Source organism: Archocentrus centrarchus, chromosome 3 (genome assembly GCF_007364275.1).
Source record: "Archocentrus centrarchus isolate MPI-CPG fArcCen1 chromosome 3, fArcCen1, whole genome shotgun sequence".
Taxonomy (NCBI): Eukaryota; Metazoa; Chordata; class Actinopteri; order Cichliformes; family Cichlidae; genus Archocentrus; species Archocentrus centrarchus.
In genome coordinates, this window is record NC_044348.1 from 11,681,989 (window position 1) to 11,709,246 (window position 27,258).

The 27,258-nt window shown below is 42.2% G+C and overlaps 1 protein-coding gene across 1 annotated transcript in view; it reads right to left on the reverse strand.

Annotated features, from left to right (window-relative positions):
- The window catches only part of rasa3 (RAS p21 protein activator 3), a 42,936-nt gene that overhangs the window by 14,423 nt on the left and 1,255 nt on the right, over nucleotides 1–27,258 (reverse strand). The window contains 7 exon segments of the mRNA XM_030724598.1: nucleotides 1,158–1,198; nucleotides 1,201–1,229; nucleotides 1,349–1,429; nucleotides 7,534–7,610; nucleotides 10,034–10,128; nucleotides 12,931–13,034; nucleotides 14,742–14,859. Coding sequence (XP_030580458.1) covers nucleotides 1,158–1,198; nucleotides 1,201–1,229; nucleotides 1,349–1,429; nucleotides 7,534–7,610; nucleotides 10,034–10,128; nucleotides 12,931–13,034; nucleotides 14,742–14,859 — 545 coding nt within the window.

Below are 27,258 nucleotides of genomic sequence, written 5' to 3' on the forward strand. Positions count from 1 at the left end.
TGCTGTGCTTGGATTTCTCTAAACATGGCTCTGTGCATTATGGCCAAACATCTCCACTTAGGTCTTGTATGTCCAAAGGACACTGTTCCAGAAGTCTTGCGGTTTGTTCGGATGCGGCTTTGCAAACGTAAGCCGTGCTGTCATGTTCTTTTGGAGAGTAGAGGCTTTACCCTGACAACCCTTCCAAACAAGCCATACTTGTTCAGTCTTTTTGTAATTGTGCTGTCATGAACTTTAACATTTAACATACTAACTGAGGCCTGTATAGTCTGAGATGTAGCTCTTGGGTTTATTGCAGTTTCTCTGAGCATTGCTCAGTCTGACTTTGGGATGAATTTGCTGACATGTCCGCTCCTAAGAAGACTGTGGGACTCTGCGAACACACACCTGACTATTCCAGAAAAGCAAACTGCCAAAACTTCAGCTTTTATAGAAGTGCTCATGCTGCTGATCAGTTAATCAAGTGCATTTGATTAGCCACACCTGGCTGCTACTTAACCCCTTAATTCCTATAGAAGCAGTAAGCATGTACTTTCTTTTTCACATGACTGTTGCTTCTCAATTACACGCTGGAATTTGTTTATTTGCAACACTTAATGTTATGTTTAATAAAATGGCTGCTTTAAAGAGTTAAAGAGGACTTATTATGTTCATTTCTAACTCTATGTTTTATTATGAAGTCCACTACAATTAGCAGATTTCACAGCTGAAAAAAACTCTATTTATCTTTATGCTGCCCCTCAGCTGATCCTTTGAAAAAGGTTCCTGCTTCTTAAATGCCTTGCTCCCTAAAAGCCCATTTTCTTCCGACTGGTCAACTTCCAGAAGCCTGCTAAAGTGCAGCACCCATTGCTCATGGGCTGTGAAGCCTGTGCATATACTGCTGCTGATAGGGCGGGAGGAGGTGTGATGTTTGAGGTTTTATCTTAAAACTTGATCTCCCTCAAGTTCAGTTATGATAATGATAACGGTAGCGTCAGTGACTGGAACTAACCAAATACCTTAGAGAGGAACCGGGATGCTTGTTCTGAATCAGACTTCATATTATTCAAAATTAAGGACCATGACATTACAAAATTGTTTGTGTTGTTCATGTGTCCACTTCCTGCTTTTTTGTTTGTTTGTTTGTTTTTTATTTTAAGTTCTTGTTCAACTACCTCAAAATAGAAAACCTCCTCAAAATGTGGATTGTTGGTTTCCTCTTCACCTTGGTCTTCTTGGCTTCTGACCTGAGTGGTGAAGAAAAGCAGACTGAGATAAGTCCTCCCCCGGCCCATGTTTATCCAAAGCTAAACAAGTTACGCATGCTGAGTAGTAAAATCATGCTGAATTATGTACGAACTCTCACCTTGAAGGACCTAGTAAGGACACGGCAGCGTAGGGGTCGCATTGGCCGTTGACGATCGGAAGACCTTGGCACTCCAACACTCTGCAGAAACAGACAAAACGAACATCAGTGAAGGAGCACGTGCTGTACAGCCTTACACACACACACACACACACACACACACACACACACACACACACACACCACACACACACACACAACTGCAACACATTAACCTGTTATTCATCCAAATATTACACATCATAGTCCTACAAGTCGTGTAGAATAACAGCTTTTAAAAGCCAGACGTTCTTACAACATCTTAATTATTCTAAGTGTTATGCATTTCTTTTATTATTATAGTATCCAATTCTTACTAAAGAGTAACACTTTGGTTGTTTAATGTAAAAATAGCAGCAGAAGAAAAGTAGCAAAAGGAAGAAAAAGGGGGGCAGGATAAAGAGTTCGACAAAATGCCAATGGTAAAACAAAACAGTCTGAATATACTCCCGAAGGACTCTTAAAGCACCATTACACTTTATATAATCAGTTAATCATATTACTAGTAATAGGGTCATGAGTACTGTCAAGATCGCTGAGAGCTGACACGCAATCCTTCATCAGCCCACGGAGACAGTAAGAGTCTCAGACTATGTAGCATATTAACACACGGGCACGTTTCTGTGGAGGTAAATGGCCAACGAACGACCTGCATGTGAAGAGTAGATGATTGTGCTGTTGTAATGAGTTTGTTCTGGAGGCTCTCTGTATTTTAGTACTAAAAATGACTCAAAGTAGTTTAAATTTCACTTAAGAATCTTTTTTTTTTTTTAGTTTAAAGACATTATAGAAATTTACCATCAGTCCCTCTCAGAAAAACAAAACTTTTTAAAAATAATCCAGAGTCTCAGATAACACTTGAAGCTCTTTCTAAGAAAGGTATTCCTGCTGCTGGCCAATAGGCTTTGTTACGTGTTAAATGCAGTTTAAACCATGATTAATGTGATTAATGCCGTGCTTTTCCCGCTGGAAATGTCCATTCAGCTTTACCCATGGACTATTTAACAACAGACAATGTGTCACCACTTCCTCCTATTGTGCAAAAAGTGAGGCAGAAATGGGTGCTGCCATCATGGGCTGGTGATGTCATTTTGTGTGTGTGTGTGTGTGTGTGTGTGTGTGTGGGGGGGGGGGCATACATTTCCCCGCAGATATGTTGTGCTTTCAGCTCTCAGCTTGGCTGCACCAATGCAAGGCAGCGACTTTAGGTGCACCTGCCAATCGACCACATAACAGTGTATGGCAACACATCCAAAATCGCAGCTCAAAATCAACTGTATGCATGAATAAAACTCTGTTTTCAAATTGGGGAAAAACTAAATCTTCTATCACAACTTTCTGCCACCATTCTGTGTGAACACTTTATTAAAAAAAAAAAAAAAAAGTAATTTTAATGCCAGCGGCTGGCACAATGTGAACATTGGGGCATTCTGGGACAAATCCCCCACTGGGCAGTGCTGAGAAACACATGAAAAAAAAAGATGTAAGAAAGTAATTCCCTTTGAGCTGTTTGGCAAGTGCCTGTGCCAATTTTAAATCCAGCACGATTCGGCAACTACGGTCACGACACGGCCGTCACTTTGTGAGAGGTTACAGGAAAATAAAATAATAAGCACAAAAACAGGAAAATAGACAAAGATTTAGTTTAAGGGAGCAAACTGAGCACAGGCAGATTTTTGGTACATCAGCAGGACTCATGAATGTTTAATTTTCTAAAAAACTGCGATATGTAGTTCACCTATTTCATTATAAATAAACACGCTGCATTTCAAGACGCTAAAAATTAGACAATATGCAGATGTATGAAATTATGCCAGATAATTTATGCTGCAAACACAGTATACAAGCAACATTTTATGTTATTTACATTTGCATATGCTAATTCTCACCCTATAGTATACTGTAAGTATACTTTTGATTTCATTTATGGGACATTGCCTGTTAATGTGCTACAGAAAACACTCTGTATAGTACAAAGTTGCCTTTTAAAGCACTAAGACTGAAAAAAATAACCGAACGTTGGTTAAAGTCACTGAAAATGGCAAATTTTAGACTTGGTCGTCCATAAAACAGTTCAGGTCAGGAAATAAAACAAGTTTTCAGTGTGATTCACCGTCATCTATCTATGTTTACGCGTCACCGCTGTCCTCCTGCCCCATGACATCATTCTGTAAGGAGATTAGCACCCAAACAGGACACCCAGCGGGACGAATCACTTCCTGTGTGTCACCACCTGTGATGCACCACTAGTCACACTGCATGATAAATTACACAGCAAATCACAGCGCTGTCCACAACTGAAGAGACACACACACACACACACACGCGCGCACACACACGTCCCCTAATAAGGAATAAGGAATGGGCTGGGTTAAGCGTCACTAATGCCAGAGCACTTCCTGTCCAGTAAGCTTGTTTATATAACCCCCGTTTGGCCTACTATCCCGGCCGCTCTCTCTCACTCTCTCATCGCTGCTGTGAGCTCTGGCATGCCAGACAGCGGTGGGGATGCAGACGTATTATTTTTTTAGGCGACATCGCTCATATTAGGTTAATGTGCTTCACTGCTGCGCCCACGTTCCTGTCAAAACAATATCACTCAAATAAAAGGGAAACCAATTACATCACAGCCCAGACAAATAGAGTAGATTATGAATCAGTGTCATTGATGGCTGCACCACTGTATCATATGAGAGTGGGGGCATTATAAGGCACGTCTTATCTTCTGATGTATCTCATGGTTTTATGTGACCAACTTAACTCTGTCTGTCAATGTTTCCCAGTGATGGAAGAAGGATTTACGATGTAAAGTCGGGAGTCATCAGTTTTCTCAGCCTTAGTTCACCTGTCTCTTTTCACACAGGCCCCACAAAGATCGTGCATGAACTCTGATACACTGCCTAAAGGGAATCTGAGTCAGTGATATTTGCGGTTGCAAGCTGAGAAATGGGGGGGGGGGGGAAATACAGAGGGTGGAAATTAGAAACAAGTGAGCATTACAAACCGCAACTCATCCTGAAAGGCTCGAGGCTACATGTAGAATAACATGTAGCCTTCACCCAGGTGTCAGATGGAGGAAAGGAAAAGGAAATGTGCATAATCTGCAAAACCAGGATAACTCTTTTTTTTTTTTTAAAAGGTACAGAAAGTAATTTTTCTGAGTTTATTTAGTAGAAAAAAAGAATGTTGTATTCATAAATATACATATCAGTGTTATTACATCTTCCAACTAACTGATGCCCCACCATCTTGAATAAAGTAGCTGAGTTGTACATCACTGTTTTGCCTAATCGTGTCTTCTGTATGTGACTATAGAGACCGGACACATGCGTAGTATGCCTAAGGTGGAGTAAATCAGAATTTGTAGGTGTTTGCATGTCATGGAGGCAAATTTTAATTTGTACCTGCACCTTCAGACTCCAGATATGAAGGATCATACCTACAGTATGTTCTACCATCTGAAAAGTTTTTTTGTTTTTTCAACATGTTTGTCCTATAGTGGTCACCACAGCTAGAATTATGCACTTGGATTGGGAGGGGTAAGAGTTGACTGCAATCTGCAATCTACTGGCATCTAGCAGTGAGATTTTCCACGCTGTACCTTTAAGTCAAGCAGCAACATCTGGGACTAAAAGTTAGCAAAACTGCAGTTCCTTTAATGGCCACTTGAGGCTTAGACCCACATTAACATGCCAAAATTAATATCATAATATTGCATGTTACTCTGGAGCCACGCTGTCTGAGGACAAGATAAGAAGTGATCCCAACACTGAGAATTTCCTTTGTTACAACAGAATGAACTAAAAACACAAAAATAAGACGAAAGCTTAAATAAGCAGGATGACATGCACCTTAATGAAATAAAACCATTATGTTCAAACAAATATCACAATAAGATAGGGCTAACACATACAGACAGACAACCATTCGCACTCGCATTCACATCTATGGGCAATTAGAATCACCAGTTAACCTAACCCCACTAACTGCATGTTGGAAGCTAGAGTACCTGGAAAGAACCCACACAGACACGAGAGGAACATGCAAACTCCACACAGAAAGGCCTCGACCAGATGGCGGATTCAAACCTAGGACCTGTGAAGCAGCAGTGCTAACCACCATGCTGCCCAATATGTTTTTTACCAATAAGGTTAAAAAAAAAAAAAAAACCTAATCTAAAATCAAAATAACTACGTTAATTTAATTAAACTATTAAGTAATATTGTAATATATAATTTCATGATCAACAGAAGCAGAATTTAAAATGGCCTACTAAATGTAGTTAAAAGAACTTAACAAATACGTGTTGAAATTAAAGCAGCTCAGTGTAAAAGTATCAAATATAGAGGATAATGCAGTGCAATAAGTAAAATGCACACACAGAACTCAACTCTGAAGATGTGAATGAAGCTGAAGCTTCAGTTTACGCCACTTTAACGTTAAATTAATGACGGCTAGGATTCCTTTGAGAGCTGAATGGACAAAGCTCTCTCCGTTTCTCGTACACGTGTCTTTCTAGAGAAATCTGACTAGATGACCTGCTGCTTTCTGCTCTAAGCTCCTTACCCGCGATGTGCTCTGGGAACAGAGCCACACTGGCTCACCATCAGACTGTACTGCAGCATGCTGCAGAGGCCGGAAAGCCAACAAGCACACACACACACACACACTCGTAAACACAATAACTCATCCATGAGCACGATCTGTTAGTCATCGCTCAAGTTTACCTGTCACATATGAATACGTTCACATTTTACAACTGCAAAGGGACGCGTACAGAAAAACAGTGTCTTTGCCACATTTTGATTCACACATATAAAAGAGGAGGGACTGTAAATGAGTAACTCGCTGCCAGTCCAAAAACATTATAGCACAGTGAAGTTACCGTTATACTTCAAATAGCAGAGTTTCATTCTTAGCATGGTGTGAAAAGGACAGCTTGATGGAAACTTGGGAAGCCAAAACATATCCAAGTTAAAAAGTTCAAACTGAGCATCAGAATGAGGAAGAAAGGTGATTTAAGTGACTTTGAATGTGCCATGGTTGTTGGGAGTATTCCAAAAACAGCTGATCTACTGGGAATGTTCCCACACAACCATCTCCAGGCTTCACAGAGAATGGACCAAAAACAAGAAAATATCTGGTGAGAGCCAGAGGTCAGAGATCATGCTGCTTTGAGCTGATAGGAAGACAACACTACCTCAAATAACCACTTGTTACAACCAAGACATGCAGAAGAGCATCTCTGAACACACAGCACATCAAACCTTGAAGCAGACGGGCCACAGCAGCAGAAGACCACACCGGCTGCCACTCCTGTCAGCTAAGAACCAGAAACTGAGGCTACAATTGATGAGTCTCATACAGACGGTAGGGTCAGAATTTGAAAGCATGAATCCATCCTACCTTGTATCAACAGCTCAGGCTGCGGGTGGTGTGATGGTGCGGGGGATACTTTCTTGGCAGATTTTGGGCCCATTAGTACCAACTGAGAATCATTTAAATACCACAGCCTACCAAAAAATTGCTGCCAACCAAATGTTTATGACCACAGTGTACCAATCTTCTGATAATGCATGTCACAAACCTCAATTCATCTCAAACTGGTTTCTTGAACATGACAATGAGTTCACTGTACTCAAATGGCCTCCACAGTCATCAGATCTCAATCACCTTTGGGATGTGATGGAATGGGAGATTCGCATCATGGATGTGTAGCTGACAAATCTATATCAGCTGTGTGATGCTGTCCTGTCAATATGGAGCAAAATCTCTGAGGAATGTTTCCAGCGCCTTGTTGAATCTATGCCATGAAGAATTAAGGCAGCTCTGAAGGCAAAAGGAGCTCCAACCCATTACTAGCAACATGTACCTAATAAAGTGGCCATAAGTGAATATAGCTATGAATCTGTGAAGAAGAGTAAGTAAATTTTACTTTCTTTTCTTTCAATAAACTCCACTTTCTTTGTACCACCATCAGCGGTACAAAGAAAAGTGGTATGAAATTGCCAAATGAAGTAAGACAGTAGTAGTAAAAACACAGGGCGCCATATTTTTATGTGTAAATGCACATGAATGTAAGCAGGAAAACATTTTATCTGTGTGTGTGTGTGTGTGTGTGTGTGTGTGTGTATGTGTAGCCTCACCGTGTGGCCAGTTTATGGCTGATGACTCCACTGTCAGTGATGACTTCACTCAGGCGAAGCTCCAGGTGCACTTTTCCCTGTAGAATACAAAAGCACACCCACTGTTTGTCCACCGAGCGCACAATACAAAATTCAGCCCACAGTAGGGTCACGTACTTTAACCGTTACAAGTATCCAGGAAATAGAGTTGGCTTATGACATAAGACAAATTTCAACAGCAATCTAACCAAATATGGCATCTTGTTTTTTTTTGTTTGTTTGTTTGTGGTTTTTTTTTTTATCTTATGTAGGGCATTATGGCTGCAACAGTTTCTCAGAAAAGGGCCGATCCATAGATAGTAAGTTTGATTCAATACACACACACAAATACAGAGTAACTCATCTCTGATAAATCTCCACACCGAAACAAAAAGCACACAATCATGACCAAGTGGAATTCCTTCACTAACAGAGACACTTCTCTGAAAATAGCTGTGAGCCTGAAGTTACTCTTCCTCTGAAGTGATTGGATTAATGACATGATGACAGTGTAGCAGTGCAGCTGTCTAGAAAAGCTCCATTAATTAACAGCATCAGTATGCAAACCTACAGGCATTGCTCTTTCTGTGCGATTCAAGCAGAGAGAACAAACACACGCACACTTACACACACACACACATGCGCACACAGGCAAAACAATGTGTCCTCTATTGAAAAGAGAAGAGAGACACTCTATCTTCCTACTTCATCTGATCCATCACATTCGCTTTTTCTCTCTTGTCTCGTTCTCTCACACATCCTTCCTCTCCCTGGCTCCTCGGATGAATGTGTCTCTGTTTCAGATCTCTGCTCCAGGGTTACACACACACCCATCTGTCTGCAGATGTTACTGTTCACTGTGTCTCACACTCTGTGTGTGCATGTGTGTGGGTGATTGACACTGCTGAATAGTGAATAGTAGAAAATACTGCACATGTATATTAACTATGGTGGACAGTGCTATAAAATTCCATTTAGTTCAGTTTTGTTTCTATAGCGCCAATTCACAACAATTCAAGGCGCTTTATATTGCAAGGTAAAGACCCCAACAAACCCCAACAATCACACGACCCCTGTGAGCAAGCACTTGGCGACAGTGGGAAGGAATAACTCCCTTTTAATAGGAAGAAACCTCCAGCAGAACCAGGCTCAGGGAGGGGCGGTCATCTGCCATGACTGGTTGGGAGTGAGGGGAAAGAGAAGAACACAATGCAAAATATTGTTTCTTTGCCTAATGTTTTGCATTTGACTGACAGAGACATGTCAGTGGTAACAGAGAGATTGCAAACAGTGCCACACTGAACATGAACACATGAACCTGTTCTCACACGGGAACAGCCGATGGAAACAACAACCTGCAGTCCAAACACCAGCTCTCACATCTGTCAGTCAGCTGCCATTGATTTCATTCATTCCTGACACACACAGAGTAATTTTATAGAAGCTGTGCGTTCACTCTTGGAGGTGAAGAAATGTTTTTTATGTAGACACAGAGACACAGGTGACTTTGACCTTGCAGCCTCAAATGTTTCAGGTGCACACACAGTCTGTTTGTTTGGGTTCTGCCCTGATTCGCGCTGCATATATGCATGTACTTCATGTAGGGCATGTGTGTAATATTTAAAAATTTTGATACAAGCACTTTTGAAACACTTCTATTTCCGTACAAAATCAATGATTAAGCAGGTGACCTATGTAGCAAAGGTTAGTGTTTGCTAATATTAACTAATGTTAATTAATGTTTGCTAGATTTAGCTTACTTTAGCAAATGTTTCCTAATGGTAATGAAAGTTAGCTAATATTAATTGTGCTCACCTGGTTGAATAGGTGACCTTACCTGAGCCTAGCCTTTGGTACTGAACTGATAATGTTCGCTAATGTCAGCTGTTAACTAACTTTAGCTAGTATTTGCTAGCGGAAGCTAAATGTTTCTTTCAACTGCTCCCTTGATACAGGGGATGGATCTCCATATTTGATTTAGCAGATTTTTACACCAGATGCCCTTCCTGATACCCCCCCCCCACTCCCACTGTTGATTGTTTTTGGTTTTTCATTAAAAACTCTCATACTGAAACAACAAGGGAACCAAAAAATAAATCCGTGTGGGCTTCCAATAAGCTACTACAACAAAAATTTCAAAGCTTATCAGTGTATAGGGAAAAAGGGAACATGGCTGTCCTGCTGTGTGATGGGATTAATGCTGTGAACTGTTAAATTTGCATTAAGTGGAGATTAGAAATCTACAGCTATTATAAGACTGACCCAAATTAAGGTTTCCTCTTGCTATTGACGATTTATGGTTTAGTTTTGCTTTGAATGTTGCTTCAACTGAAGCAGCTACTTGGCATTAAAAATATTATGTTTTTAACTCCGCGCATTTTTTTTTTTTTAGAAGAGACACAAAAAAGTCTCCAGTCCTGTACAAAACAAAACAACTGGAGATTGTACAAGAAGTGTGTCTGCGTGCTCTTTTTGTACTGACCTGCACCTCTGAGTCAGCGCTGACAGGTTGTAGCTGGAACCAGGTGTCTTTCCCATGATATTTCTGCAGGTCCTCTTTCTTCACGGCAACCTTGCCTACACACATGTTAACACAAAAAGATAAATGAGCTGAAAAACACAACTTACTTCATGCAGCCCAAAAAGCCTACGTGCTCCACTGTGACCTATACAGTGAATGCTTGACAAACACCCACATACACACTTACATGTCTGTTCATGTACAGTAAAACAACTAGCTAATTGCTTTTTTAATGCACACAGTCACCCAGCACAGAAATACGCACAGAGTGCACTTCAGTAGCCTGGAAATGACCTGTTATTTCTACTCTGAAACCAGCCAGTTTTTTGCAACACCCACTAACATTAACACACACACACACACACACACACACACACACACACACACACACACACACACACACACACACACACACACACACACAGCACATCCAAACCCACCAATACATACACTGACACACCCAATGACACTGACAGAAACATCTGCCCACACAAACAAACACACACACACACCTTTGAGATGTATTTCTATCCAAAACACTGTTATATAGCAGCCACACCCACCATACCGACATACATATACATACACAGAGTCTACATACAACTGTGGTCAGAGGTTTATATCCACTCATCGTGGGTATGAATGTATTGATAATTCTGGGCATTAGTCATTTCTTTGAACTGTCCTTTTTCCTGGGTGGAGTGATTGTACAGCATACTACTTTAATGACTTAAGACTTAGGTGCACAAATTTGAATTTATTTGGGATTTTCTTTAATCGCTAACTCTACCCCCCCCCCCCCCCCCCCCCCCCCCCTTTTCTACCAACCCCCCCAAAACATTAGCAATACTGTTAGTATTTAGTAGTAACAGAGGGTCTATTTATTTATTTATTTATTTTTTACTATATCCAACAGCAAGGAATGCTATTGCATGCACATAAGATGCAATCTGTACTAATCTGGACCATGCACAAATAAGCTGTCACACAAACAGTCACAATTTTACTGCTAAATCAGGAGCTATCCTCAGTTTGAGTCCTGAGCTTCTTCACAGCTCTAGGGACATTTTTATTTCAATGTTAAAAAGTGGCAAGTCTGATATGGTGATTTAAGTCAAAGCATTTTTCTAATCTAGGATCTGATATCCTATTGTAGACAACTTTTTCTGTGCACTTTGTCACTGGAAAATTTATGGACCAGTGCTGGTGATAAAATGTAGAAACTGTGGAGTGTGGATGGCACTGTGGATTTTTCAAAAGCACCCTCTCTCTTTGTTCCAGAACATCCTGATTTACAAAATAAGCTCCTCATTGTGCTCATTGCGCTAACTAAAAACTAAATTAATGAAAACATGGATATGAATTGTACCTCATAAGCCTGCAATAGCATTTAGTACACAAAAAAAGAAAAGAAAAAAAAGCATGAAGTTAGCAGATAGAGTTAAGGGTGTAACGGTTCTGAAGCTGAGACATTATATAAACATCCACAGCTCATGATGAAGTTCCTCTTCCCATTTTCTGACATCCTGCCGGTTCTGTAATAACATGATAATTAGCCATGTGGAGCTGTAGTGGGTAATAGCTGGTTAAAGATTGCTCCTCAGGTGAAAACGGTGATGTTTAAAAATCCTTTCTTTTTTTCTCATTCATCTTGAAGCATTAATTGGAGAATTTTGACTGTATTTTTTTCCAGAATGCAGAAAATGCATCAAATCATCTCATCTGGAAGAGGCTGAGTGACGCAAAAGCCACAATATCTGTCTCTCCTTCAGTAAGAGCAGCTGAATTGCCAAAAATGGCCATTAAACTATCGGGATTCCATAAAATATTAAGATCACCAGACTATATTGTGCAAGACAAAAAGAAATCCAAACAATGTTATCTGTGGGCAAAGAAGAAGAAGCTCAGCTGTTGCAGCAGTTTGAGGTCTTTGAAAAGGCGGCCTGATCCAGAGCAGCGGGATGCTGAGTCATGGAACAACTAAACGTCCAGATACTTTTATTTTTCATTTAAGTCTACCATGAAACATCACTGAGTCTGCACGTCTCCACGGAGACAGACACTGGTACCCAATCAGCGCCTGGTGGAATGTAAACATGTAAGACCCCGTCACCCATGACAGCAAATCAAAACACAGGAAGTGAAGCGTGGTTGGGTATGCGGTAGGTGCTGAATCTGATCAGTGGGAGGGATGCTCTGTTCTGCTCTGACTGGCTCTTTCCCTTTCAGTTAACAGCTGACACTCTGAGAACTTCGAAAGGTTAAGTCAGCTAAATGTCAGCTATGAACTTAACCAAGTTTTTACTTTTGATTTTACACCCTCAGAGCAACACACGAATGGTTTCACCAGGTGTGTGCACCCACCTAAACGGACTCCCATGAAAAAATAATAGTGAGACCACCGCCGTGCTTGCCTCTCCCAACCAACAGCTTAAACTTGTCCAAATTATGCATGCAGTGGGACGCTCATGGTGATAAAATGTTTTCGACAGAATTGGAGCTGACAGTGTTTTCAGTCACCTGTCTGCCTACGATGGAAGTGTCTAGTCAGATACGAGATACAAGTTAACAACCAATCACAGCAGGAGGCCTAACAATGGTGGGAGGTGTGAGGAAGAATAGCAAAAAAACCTGTGGTGAATATATTTACCATGGCACCCACACAACACATATCTTGTTTGTCTGTGGCTACACTTGCACGCCGAGCTGCTGCACTGCGTGTCTTTTCTAGGACACTACTACCGATGAAAAAGAACTCAGCAGTTGAAGCAAAGGGTGGGACAGGATTTAGCCTTGGTTTCAGAATCGTTACACCCGTAATGAGAGGTGAAAAGGTGAGTTTTCAGTTGCTTACTCACCGATACTGGAGTCCCTCCTGAAGACGTCCCTGTCGAAGATGTAAAAGGAGAGGTGTCTGAAGCTACGCGGGATCTCGCAGTAGAAGTCCTCCCCATAGAACGGACTGGAGGGGAGAAGAGGGAAAGGCAAACTGTGATCTGTCTGATAGAGCATGCTGCACAACAAACACAGACTTTGAAAGATGACTAAAGAAATTCAGGTCACATGTCAGTAATGTGTTCTGCCAAATGCAGAGCCACGTCACAAATATAATGAAATTAAGGGAGAAAAAACTGATCAGTTCTCTCATTATCATGAGAAACTACTGGTTTAGATATAGAAGTCATAGTAACAAAGTGTAGCAAGTGTTTCTTGCTACGGTAAATGCATTCTGTTGTGAGCCTTGCTATTAAAGTTGTGCTGCATTCTCTGCTATACCGAATAAGTGCCTTCCAGGATGCACTAAAATAAATGGATTATCTGATAATAACATCATATTTTAAATTAATACTTTTATTTCTACACAAGTATTTTGATGTTAAGTATTCTATGAAACACACCCTGTCATGTTCGTAAAGTAACAAAGTGACCCTGTCACGTTAAGGTGAGCTAATCGATGGACTGGTTGGTTAATCTGCAAACTATTCCTGCCTCCAAAGTATTTTTCAGTATTGTCTGACAAGGTGCGTCTTCGTTGGGGAAACTAATAGTCAGGTTGTGAGTGTACTTTCCCCTCTGTGTAAACATCTCAATCACAATTTTTTTTTCCTTTTCTTCTTCAGCGGTGATTGATTTTGTCAATGAATCACTTGAGGAAAATAAAGCCCCTCCGGCTATGTACATTTTGACTCCACTGTTTTTGTCTTCTCAGCTTTCCCTCGTGTGTGAGCAACAGCACAGATATCATCATGTTGAAAGCATGGTAGTCTATTCATCTGAGGAACACCTGTTTAATCAGTTTACCCCCCCCCCCCCCCCCCCCCCCCATATTATTTGTGAAGATTTAAGCATAGTAATAACCAATAAGTGCACTGAAAGTTTCCATAGTGATGCATTTAGGTTTGCATAGAGTTCACCCACTCATCCACTGAATCAAATCAGAGTAAACAAACTGCAGGTGTCAAAACAACTTTAAGTTGTATTAAGTTGTAACATTTTAGGCATCTGGCAATCATTTTGTCAGTGTAGGGTCACGTAAATAAGTCTCCCCAATCACACAGGTCTAGAGACTGGTCTGCAACCATCTGGCAACCACGTGTTGCTAGGGTATTCCCTGGCAAAAACCTCCTTGTGATTGCTTTGGTCGCTAGCATGTTGATGTGGTTTGAATGGAAGTGATGGACTTGTCTACAAACACTGTCCAGCTACTCTCCAAGCTGTAGCGAAACTGTGTGAAGTACAACACAAACCAGAAATGAAGACCATTTGATCAAAGTAAAAGCTGCACCCTTCAAAAAATGTTCGCTACAAGTTTTACTTTGAAGGCGAGCCTTTCTCTATTTCCGGTGCTCGGGTTGCAGTTGGCGAGTATTTGCAGGCAAACATGAAAAACTACAGGTATCTGTGGCAATCCGTTGGCACAACACCTTCTCTGCATTCAGTTTCACCAGCGAGAGCTAGCAACCTGCAGGAACCACCCCCAGTCAGTTGGGGAATACAAATTTTCCCCAAGCAGCCGGTGGTTGTATCAATCCGGGGGACAACTCTCAAGCAAAATGGCATTTTTAACATAGTGAGAAGGTGGTTATTATTTCACTGTCACAAGTAAGCTACACAAAAAGGTTAAGGAGTACGAAAAGAAAGAGTAGAAAAAGGACAACTGGGCCTGTACCAAAGTGACTTCTCCACAATCTTGGTCCTGAAGACTTCTTCTTGGTCCAGGTTGACTGTGCAGTAACAGTCCCTCATCTTGTTTGGCCCCGGGTAAGGAGGGATGTTTTTTGCTTCTCCTGCACAACAAAAAGAAGAAGGGAGGCATAAGCAGGAGGGGCGAGTGAGGCATTATTAATTAGCAAAAATAACAATGTGTTTATTCAGGCTACAGGTCATTACTTATTTAAGTGTGAAAGCACTCAAAGTAAGCATGCAAAGTTAAAAAAACAAAAGGATTATGTAAAGTTTGTTGTTTTAGTTATGAATGTATGAAGGAGGGAGGAGGTTTGGGGTGGGGTTGGGGGTCCTGGCTAAGCTGGCAGAGTCTCCTAATGCGCACTCTCATTGTCATTACATCACCACATCCGACACCATGTATAATGAGCTTAACTCTGCCTGGGCGACTGCTTTTATACGCAGATATAAAGCTGTGGCCTCAGAAACAAAGCGGGACACGTGAAAGCCGTGCCCGTGAGTTGCGTTGTGTCGAGCGCATCTGTGATGTTACATCTGTGAATGAAAGAATCTGCGTGGGACACTTCCTGATTTCTCTGCATCAAACATGTGTGACAGCACTCCCTTTAACAAGAATGTGGTCCAATTACCCACCGAGACACATAAACACAAACACACGCAAACCATAAAGGTGGTGCTCCAGTCCCGCGGGGCCAATTTATTCTCATTTGTGAAGCCGTGCATCCACTTTAGTCAATACGCTCTTCACCCTGGGGACATACAGGCCTCTGTAGTCTGCAGTTACACATGTATGAACCGATGTTGTGAGTGTGTGCTTGAGTAACTCTCCATTGTCTGTGTGGGAATATGACACTGCTAGCATATGCTGCTGTTATTTCTGGCTTTAAAATGTCTTCACAGTAAAAGCGAGTTGTGCAAGTGAGTTTAAAGGGCGGGTGCTGCTATATGCAAAGTGACACCTTCTCTTTAACACAGTATTTCACCACATTTCTGCTTTTTACCTTACAGTATTTAACGTCTCCTTATTATTTTTAATCCTTAAAATGGTTGTCTTTTAAAGATGTCTAAAGCCCTGATGAGGATCTCCCCAAAAAAAGAGCAAAAATATTTCCCTTAAAACATCTTGTGTCTCCTTGTATTTATCATGGGAGTGAATCAGCTGTCCTGTCATGTGATATGTAAAAAAAAAAAAAAAAAAAGAACTTTATTCAACTAAACTGAATTTCTGTTGCTGCACCAGGAAATAGTTCAGACATACTAAGCTAGACCTTCACTGCCGATTTTCTGACCCTGCATCTGACCCTAAAGGGGGGAAGGGGACAGAGCTGACATTTGACACTGGATAGCCGGGTGTGAAACTGCAAAACAGATAGCCATCTTCAGATTACTTTTCCTGTTTGTCAGTATGGCTGAACATTAATGCAGCAGTCCCACTGGAGTCCCATTCAGTCAGCTTTCAAATCCAATAAATAGTACAACATAATTCTCCTGCTTTCAGTTCAGCCACCCAGCTCTGACAGTTTATGTTTAAGGCTTCCTGAGAACTGTACCTTATCACAGAACCAGCTTGGAGGGTAGATTATGTGAGATTGCTGGGAAGATGCCCTACACTTCCTCCAACAAACCCCATGAAGAAAAATCAAAACAATCAAATCAATGACTTGCTGACAATGCAAAATACCAGACGTGTCCTTTAAGCGTATTCACAATGTCCTGTTGTTAGTCCCACTTATTCTTCGCAAAATACATAAGTGGCAAGCAGCCAGCTGCGAGCAAGATACGATCTGGTGCCTCTGCCTTCAATCTGTGACGCTGGATAAACCTTAAACCCTCGCTGAGACAAACAAAGACGGTGAAGCGCACCCTGTGGGGTCTGTAATACAACACGGTGTTATGACTGCTTCTCTGGAGGCTGATTCATGCACTGTGTGAATCATTGCACAATAATTCACAACAACAACCTTCATTCATAAATTAAGACGACACCTGAGCTCTGCAACAAGGCACACGCTCCACCGCTTTGACTTGTTGATGCAACTATACAAGCGCTATCTGCGTTTTAAGATGACGTAACTGCCTCTTATCTCAGTCTTTATCCCTTTACTTCCCGCTGTTATTAGATTTCCCTCCCCTGCCTCTTCTTGCTCTCATTTACTTTCCTCATATATTTATTTCATCTCCGTCCTGTAATCCTCCTCATTCACCCAGCGCACCCGAATTCCCTCCAATCTTCTTTTTCCTCCCGCTCTCATTCATGACCTGCGACCTTGCAGGATGTTGCTCAACCCAGTAACCAGAAACATCATGGGCTTACTCCAGCATTCCCAGTGTGAGTGTTTTAATGTGTGTGACTGTGTTTTAATGACTCATTTTACAAAACCAAAACTACTCCAGAGCAGAAATAATCTATAAAAAAAACACTTCCCCCAACCATTTTATTGATGTATTCATTTTTCAATCAGCCAGAAAATTCAATTTATGAATATGCACCATAAAAGATTACTGGCAAAGGCTTTAAAAAAAAACAAAACTGTAGCAGTGTATTCATCAGACCATTGCTGTATGAAGGCATTCTGATGACACAGTGTAACAGTAAAATTACAGCATATTTTCTAACAGGTAAAAAGTCTAATTTTCTACATTCCCACAATAACCACCAGGATGTGTGAAATTATTCTGGTGACACTGCTCTGCCAAAATTGTATGTTTTGTAGTAAATCAGTGTTGCACATTGTACACAGACCCTGCACAGTCATCTCACACCGTCTCTTTCCAGCTGTGGACGGCAAACTACAACCAGAGTCATCAAAATTATCCAAGCTGGACAATTTTACACACATCCAAAGAGCCGCCCACGTGGCTCGACTCGCCTTTATTTATTTTTTTACGTTTTAACCGTTTCTTTGCAGTAAATGTAGAGCTGAAATGGTCAAACAGCAGCTAAGACAGCGAGACATTTCATCCACCGTCTATTACTGATCAGGTGCAACTTTTACTTTGAAGGCAAATGGTCTCAGTTTCCAGTCTGTGTCACACTTTTTACAGTTTCACTACCGCTCTGGGTGTAGCTGCTGAATGTTTGCAGGCAAGTCACCATTCTGTGAAAACCAAAGGCTACCGCGACAATCCGCTAGCAACCAAAGCAATCGCAAAGAGGAGCTTTAGCTTTAGCGTCACAGCGACCGCCTTCAACCTCCAGCAACCACTCCTCAACTGATCGGGGAATATCTTATTTTTCCCTCTTGACCGGTGGTTGTCAGATGGTTGCAGACCGGTCTCTAGGCCAGTGTGACTGGGGCCTTAATCACCTGACACGTGCTGTTACACGTAAAATGGCGGCCAAGGTAACATCTCATGGTTAGCAGTCACATGACTGCAAAACCTCAATACCTTCCCACTGTGTAAGCTGACACCTGAACGTACACTTTCCCAGTGGTTAATGTTAGCAAGCACGCAAACGCACGACATCAGGATCAAGCTTGAAAGGACTAAAAGACTTGTTTCTCTTCTATTCCACCTCCAGCTTGGACTGGTTTGCATGCTGAATGACCTGAATAAGCTGCTAACACTGTGCTTGAGTATCTGTAAACTCATCTGAATAGCTCCTGCTTCCAGCTGCATTACCGCGCGATTTACAGGCTAAAACAAAGGCAGCTACAATAAATGATCAGAGTGTTTGCCTGCTGAGTTTTACTGGGGAACTAAATTAAACTGTGCTCAGAAAATGGTCACATGCAGGGTAAAAACTATGTGATCTGTTGTAAATATGGCAACAAGCCTAACAAACCATCTGTCTTTACCAAAACTAGAGATGCAGCGTGACAGCTTCCCGTTCAGGGGAGAAGGAAGAGATGGACGGTTTTATTTTTCTGGATGACAAGTTTGTTGGTCTGAGGGTGGAGTGTACAAATTCCAGTTTTACATATCTGTACATGTGTTTATGTTTCATGGTGAGTGAGTCTGTTACAAAAGAAAAGATAAGCCTCTTCAGTAATTTGCCATTCAACATGTTAGATTAAAGACTTTATTATAAAACCAGTCTGTAATCCTCTGCCTCCGCCTGCCTATCATTTTCTTCCTTTTATCCCTTTTCTCTTTTGCTCTGAAGCCTCCTTTGTTTGCTTTTTTTTTTTATCAGTGCAAGACTTGTCTTTCATGGCTGCTTTCGATTTCTCTTTCAAGATAAACTTTAACCTGATTTCACTTTCCCTACATTTCATGCCGCTTCCCCTTTTTTTTTTTTTTCATCTTTCGCCTTCTCCAGCGCAGTGTGTGTGCCTTCTCTCAAGATTCATAATAAGCAGAAAATATGAAAAAAAAACCAACAACAACAGCAGCAGCAGCAGCAGTGTTTGTTTTCTTTTCATCAAGCATCACCGGAGCTGGCCTTAGAGAATATCCTGCCCTACTATCTGTGCAAAACAAGCAGAGACACACACACACACACACACACACACACACACACACACACACACACACACACACACACACACAGAGTGTGCACATTTCTGTGTGCACGCAAAACAGCGGGAGGCACTGAGCAGAACGACAAGGAAATAAAGATGACAGGACGAGAGTGAACAGCCAAGTGACACAATTCAAGAAAAAAAGGGGGGGAGGGTGACCCCCCCGCCCATCCCTGCAGAGGAGAAAAAGAGCGGATGAAATGAGGAAACACAAGTGGCTGAAGCCAAAGTGATGGATGCAGCAAATGTGAAGCTCTGTTCCTCCTTCTCCTTCTGCTTGGCTGGTTTCGGCCACGCTCCCGCGTACAGTTACGGACGCACCGCTCGGCTCGTTATTCTAATCCTCTCTGACACCAACACATTCGAGGATACACAGGCGCGAACGCTTTGAGCCGCTGTGAGCTCAAATAGCAAGGCCTGGGAAACACAGGCTTTAAGAAAAAAAAAGGGGGGGGGGGGGTTGTTACTGAGAAAAATACAAGCAGTGTACTCAATCAAGGGTGAGAGACGAGGAAGACTGCAGGGAAAGAAGGAGAGAGAGAGAGAGAAGTCAGCCAGATAGAAAACTGGAGAGCGGTTAGCTTTGGGGAAAGCGACAACAGGAAATGAGATGAGGAGAAAGGAATTTCAACTGGATTCAAGGCGAAGTTTAAAAGCAGCGAACAACCCAGTTACCCCTGAGAGTGAGTGTGTGAAGGCGGAGAGAGAGAGCCACCGTGAGAATGGAAAGGAGTGAAACTCATTTATATTATCCCGCTGTCTTTGCTCATTTCCTTTGATGCTTCTGGCTTTAGAGTCAAAACGAGAAGTGAAACAAAACTGGAAGACATTACAGTCTTACTGACTAAACATAAAAACATTACGCCCACCCACCCACACAAGCGCGTGCACACACACGCGCGCGCGCGCACACACACACACACACAGGCCTTTTTTGTGGATCTTCACAGCTGGGACTTCATTCTTTCAGGAAATCTTGCTTTATCATTGAAACCAGGATTACAGCCTGCATGTATTTTCAGTATCAGTTAATCTCCTGATCAAGTTTTCTATTATCTGATTAATAATTTGCTCTGTAAAACATGACCACGTGCACTCAGATCACGCAGTGACTTTGTACTTTCAGCGGCAGAGGTTAAAACAATGGGGGACAAAAAATAGTGCAGCAGACAATGACACCAAGAAGGCCCGACACTCGGCGCAACGCAGCTCCAACACTGACCGTGTCTTTCAAATTTAACCTCCTGAGTATTGTCATGTCACATCCAACAGCCTAAAAGACCTATTCAGGTGTGACACAGAGAACATGTGGACAAAGAGCAACTTTCTTTCCATCTCATATTTATTTCTCTACACACCTTTGACCCAAACTTTTCATTTAACCCAAATAACTGCAAGTTACTGCAGTTCCAACCGTACTCCTAACTAAGCTGCTCTTCACGTTTAAAATTGCTGGAGCGCTTCTTTAAAGAAGCCAACAAAATTCCCAAATATTTAACTCCAAAACAAGAGGAGGCAATATGTTTGCATCTGTGCTTTAACTACAGCCGTCCATAGTGAGCACTAAGCCCACAGTAAGCCCAGTTCAGAGAATAAACATGGCACAGCAGCAGCAGATTACAGCACAGTCATAAGCATAAGCCATACAGTCATCAACAAGAAGCCACACTTACCGCTGTGAACCTGCTCCAGCTCATCCTGAAACCCACAATCACTGAAAACCTGCTAGCCCATTTCGTGCTTCTGCTTCCGCCCCACCAATTTCTGTGCAGTGCTAAAACCTCACCCACGCTACTTCACGGGTCGTGGGGGGCTGTTAAAAGTCAGCACCACTGCAGCATGATCTACTTATCTTCTATCCAAGGATGGAAAGCACGCTTAAAGAATCAGCTTTTTTTAACACTTAGTTAAAGCCATATTTATGGTTTTGAGCATATAATTTTACCTGCATTAAAACATCCCCGAGTTTTGAGCATAATCTCTGTGGAAATCAACAATGAAAAACTGTTGGCTGGTGGCCTTTTGTCAACATCCAGTCGTGGTTGAACTGCTGTCAAGGTCATGTCTCGAGGTCGGCTCAAGGTAGAGCCCGAGCGTGACCTGGACATCCTTGGCAGGCTTTCAAGGAAGAAAGAAAAAGTATGCTGCATGAGTGTGACCTTTGCTCTGAGGTCTAATACAGACATTTGCATCGCAGGATTTACAATGTTAACATCAGCAGCAGACAAACGGTGGTTCTACTAGTCCACAATAAACTGAGACAAACTTTAGACATGCAAAAACATAAACAGAGCGTGGCACAGTGGTGGCTAGCACTGTTGACTCACAGCAAGGAGGCCCTGGGTTCAAATCCACCAGCCAGCCAGCCCTTTACAAGACTGCCAAGACCTCTATTCTACTTGGGAACGCCAGCATCCTCTGTCAGGGTGTCAACTATGTGTGCTGGGTATCTTCTTTTCTTTATTTTCAGTAGTGGACACTCCAAACACTCTGTTTCAGTCACTTTTCTACGCTTGGCTTCATATGATGTCAGTGAGAGCAGATATTCCTAATATAATCATCACATTCACACAGCTCTGGCTGTTTGGGAGGGGCCACCAATCACAAGAAGGGATTAAAGGGAAAGGCAAGGGGGGCTGACGCTGCACCAGGGCCCAGTATAGGACGAATACGTTTTCTTAATGTATGAATCATGCAATGGTAGTCCAACAGAATCCAAGGATGAAAGCATGCGTGTGGAAATTAGTATAATTTAAATCATAAATGAGATTAATATTTAGAATGAATAACTGTCTGTCTATCATATGGTTGTGCTGGTCTAACACTTTCAAATGCACTGCAGCTTGTTACACAATGTCTATAATGCAACCAGCTGAGCTGTCCTATCCTGAAGTTTCCACCCAACCGCAGCAGTTGTTGGAGGAGCATGTGTGGAGGAACAGCATGGAAAATCAAAAGAGTTTATGGTTAAAGGTTGCACACCACCGTCTGTGTGATAAACCAGCATTCAGTTACTGATCAAACCCAATCTATTTCTACTGCAGCCCAGAGCTAATGGTTACACAGTTTCATAAGTCTCAATGGAAAACTTGAGCGAAGCAAAAATACACAACTAAAAACATGCATACAGAAGCGTGCGTGCACACACACACACACACATGCACACAACTGTGCAGGGACAGTCAGCCTTAACATAAGCTCTCGTCAGAGTCCCGGTGTGTTCATTCGGGATGTGTCACAGTGGAGTGTAATGAAGAGAGCTGGTTTCACTGCTTCTTATTTCCTGTACGTTCTGGTCAGTTTAACCTCAACTCTCCCTCCAGGCTTTCTATCTGTTCACGTAATTCTCAGAAATCTCTGTGGTTGCTTTTATGACTCCTAGAAAAAAAAAAAAAAGCTATTAAATAACATAAAACAAGCTCAGCCACCTTATTTTTCCCACATGTGCAGACTCACAAACAGGGTTGGCAAACACAAAGATACGTTATCTTTTGCAAGCACAGGAAGGGAGAGTGAGTTGGGTGTACGTCCCCGCATGTGGCAAGTTGACATTGCCGGCGTTGCCAGAGGAGGAAAGCGCTGTTGCAAAACCCGATTTAATCAGCATGTGTGCAGACATTTGTCACACAAGTTCAACTTCACATCGAAGTCATTCAGCTTTTTCATAACATGGAAATAGCACGGTTTCTTCTTGTGACACTCCGTGGCACTGGAGTTTCTCTAATGCTTTCATGCTTATGTCATTGTTAGCTGGTAGAGATCTTCCAGTCGATCCCCCAGTTCCACAAGGCATCTGCAGGACATGGAGGATGAGCCACTATTCGGGTTCTGTTTTCTTGTGGAGGACATAGGAGAGCAGCTGTACTCAACCCAGATTATTCCAGCAGCCTAAAGCTCCTAGACCGAAACACAGGCTGCATCTAAACAGTCAACACACATGTTTACAGCAAACCGTTTCCCAGAGAGCTCGCCTTCTAGGACAAAATGGAGGACTCTGCACACACAGTGTATTAACATCTACTGTACATGAATATAACATAATAACAGCAACAAACCAATCTTGTTACTTTTATTAAACTAAATCAGATTTCAACCGTGCACACAGATGAACTGTTTCTGACCCCTCCCTTCCTCACGCAGCTGCCCGTCACTCCACATCTCCTATTCAGTCTGGACAGGAGGAAGTTTGGGAACTTCTGTTGGCCAGCTGTCAAGAGAAAGGCAAGGCAATGCTGGGGGGAGGAGGGGTGGTGGTGGTGTGGTGTGTGTGTGTGTGTGTGTGTGTGTGTGTGTGTGTGTGGTGGGGGGGGGGCAGGCTCTGTCACTCTCAACCAAATTCTCCCTCCCAGCCTGAGTCTCTTTCATTCAGCCGCCCACTCTTGTTTCCTGGACCTCGGCCGCCTTTTCTCCTTTACACAACATGTAATCTAGAGTTTCTTTCACTACACTTTTTTCACTGGATCCAAAAATCACACTTGTATTGTTACGGCGCCATTAAGCAGCAACACAATGGTGCTGTGCCAGCACCGTGTAGCCTATGAAAACAGTTTGGGGTGTGCGGCTTATGTGGAGAACTGATTCCAGACTAAACCGGTGACTTGCATTAGGTAGAATCAGACGACTGAACTTTGAAAGTCTTTAAACAGCAAGTTGTAAACATGAAGAAATGATACTGCAGCTAAATGGTGCCAGTGCACCAGAAACAAATTGGTTAACAAACAGATGCATCATGTATGTGATCTAAAGTCCTGAATATCTCCCCTTAATACCTCTATATTGACCATATAATGAAATGTCTGCATGCAGTAAGAACTTTTGTCTTTTGGTTGAGTCTCAAAGCTCCCATCGGAAAAGCCGTAGTGGTTTTCAGCTAATACTGTATGCCCTCATACCCACACAGCACTGATAAGCATACAAATTAGTATCAACTGGTGAGCACAGGAAGCACTGAACAGCTGAGGAGAGAGATATTCATCAGGTAATGGGAACCAACTCCAAGCAAATGTTACTGATGTTTAGTCATGCTCAAAAAATGCCCAAAAGACAATCGACTGTTGCAGGTTTAAGGATGTTCCATGATGTCTGATAGCTTCTTTTTGCACAAGCTTTATGCATGTTTCCCAAAATTCTTACTGGCTATGATGAGAGCTTCCCTCGATCCCTCGAGAACGCAAATTTCAAAATCAATCAAATTGGTCAGATCCAGCTGCACCGTGTGAAAACAGAGCAAGTAATTATTCCAAGAAATCCCAATAAAAAAAGAAACAAAGAAAAAAGAGAGCGAGAGGGCGTCATGTGTCCTACCTCCTGCACGCTCATGCTACCCAGGCAGCTATTACTTTGTGTGGTGAGAACACACCTAAAGTCGTGTAAGAAAGGACAGTTTTGGACGAGGTCCCAACTCGATTCTCCAAACACAGCTTTAGTTCAGCTTCAATAACATCAAGGTCTAACTGACCTATGGAATGCATTCCCGCCACAAAAGACACTTCCAAATTTTCAGTGTTTCATATCACGGTTCACTTCCATCTTTGCAAGCAGCAAGTCTTCTTCTTCACTGCACTGGTGCAGTTTATGGGGCCCGACGTGCGCTGCCTTCATGCATGAAACAGACACAAAGAGAGAGCCACTAATAAAAAACCTTGCTTTATAGCGCTACTAGCGGTCAAAAGCTTAACAAGTGACCTTTAAGTTCTGTAGGTTTGAGTGTGTAATCCCTAACACGCTCACACCGAAGTTTAAGATTATATTTTTATGCAGTTCTTCAAAGGGGTGCACGGTCACTTGAGCCGAGATATTGTTTCAGTGTGTTTTTCACTGTGTTTGTCAGATTATGTTTCTAGCAGCAACAGAGAAGCCAAATGCACATATGTTGTTGTTAATTAGTGCAAAGTCCCGACTCCAGCTGTGCCACTGCGAGTTCCCATCTCTCCGAGCGCTGACACAGGCACAGCCGCCGACAGACGGAGCGCAGCCTGCTCCGGTACGTGAGACACCACCTCTGTCCCTCTCTCTGCATCTCACTACATCTGCTTTGTATTAGCTTGTTGCCATGCAGGAAAAAACACTATTCTTTTGTAGTCTATTCCAGCCAATCAGGAAGAGAATTGGGGGCAGCTTCCTGTTTCCTGCGATCCCCAGACAGTACGGACTCAGGCCCAGTAGCCCCGTTCAGTTTCCGACATTCGCGCGTTCCTCCAGGAAACTGAGACGAGTCATCACCTGGCAGAGCGTTACAATAATAAGTCCTCTCTCTCTCTCTCTCGCCTTCAACTAAGTGGCATATTTTCAGCTCTGAGTCATCAGCTAAACGTGTTCTTGTGCCAAAGGAGACAACTTTGATGAAAACAATGTGATGCAAGCATTACATGGACATTACTGGGAGCAGAGAGCCATGGGAATCATATTGATGACCGCTGCCAGGCAACAGCACAGTATAAACTCTACTGTCATCACTGTTTGATGACACAGAAGAACAAGGATGGAGGAAACTTGGGGTCTGTTCTTGGAAGTGATGAAAGCACACAGTAAATGTTCCTCATGAATGTCAGTAATCGTGACTTACTGGTAAAACTTTTCTGATGGATTAGATTTTAGGGACAGATGTAATTCAGCTTCAACTAATATTATTTTTATGTGTTAATTTCTGCAATTGTTTCTCAAAATAGTGCGTAAACCCAAAATAAGCCCATAATGTTTCAGAAAAACTGTGAAAAAATGTCCAATAACTTCCTTCTGTCCAACAAACACTCAAAACCCCAATGCTAATTAATGATCAAATGTTGTCCAGCAGAAAAACACAGTGTGTATCGGTGGGCCGATATTTGCCAATATATCTGTATTGGCTTTTACAATGAATATCTTTTAAAAAAATATAGAAGGGACGGGAGAAACACCCTTTAATTATGTTATGAGTGATAGCGTTGCATAGTTTTTCCACTAGGAGTCACATGGGGTTGGAAGGCAACAAACAGCAACAACAACCAGCTCATCCAGACAGTCAAGCAAAGCTTAAATGACTAAATAAATAACCATCCGTAACAAACTTTAGGGGAATCTGTTAATGTTTAAGGTGTCTGAAAGAGAAAGAAAAATATCGGCCAACATATTGGCTGATTGGCGTTTCAAATCATCAAATATCGGTATCGGTCTTAAAAATCCTATATCAGGCAGGCTTTTACAAACGCTGACTACATGTTAATGCCTAAGTAGTCCTTCAGTAATCCAATACATTTGTATATGACACTCACTCTGGCATGTGTTTGTGTTGGCTTTTAAGACTTTAGGTACACTTTGGTCTGGACTTTAACTGGTAACAGAGCACTATTTTTACTTTTCTTGAAATAAAGGATATGAGTCCTCCACCAGTGTTTTTTTTTTTCTCTTTTTTTTCTCCTGGCATGATTTGTGAGCAGAACTGTATCTAGGAAAGACATCTGTGATGGGAAGATTTGCTCCAGTCATTCAGTTTTTCTTCACAGGAACTCAAAAGCTGCTGGCTGTCTGAACACTCATTCAGAAAGTGCAACAAACTAATGAGGCCGTTGTGATTTAAATATTACAACTCTCCCAGGAGTCTGAGTATTTTATCACACTACGACCATTTCACAAACTCGATTTCAGGCTCTTTCTCTCACTTTCTCCCAGGAACTCTGGAGCTGATTTTACCAGCAGTTAAGAAGCTTAGAAACGCAGCCTCACTTTGAATATCACTTTGACTGAGAAGAGGACAACCGGAGCGTTACTGTCCAAAAACTGTCTGGCATCACCACACATCCCCACAGCTTGCATGTGTGTTTGTTGTCAATTTTTCTTCACCCCCCTGCTCATCCCTTCTGTTGCCTGTTTGGAGTCAAAACAAACTGGACAGCACAGACGGGATGAACTGGGTGCCAGATGTCAGTGAAAAGGAGCTGTGATAGGAGATAGGGCACACAGAGGAAGTGACTGCCTGCTTCCAGTGGTTTGATGTTAAAAAGCCAAACACATGAATGTGTTGTTAAACAGGTCAGGCTGCTGCATTCGGACCACTTC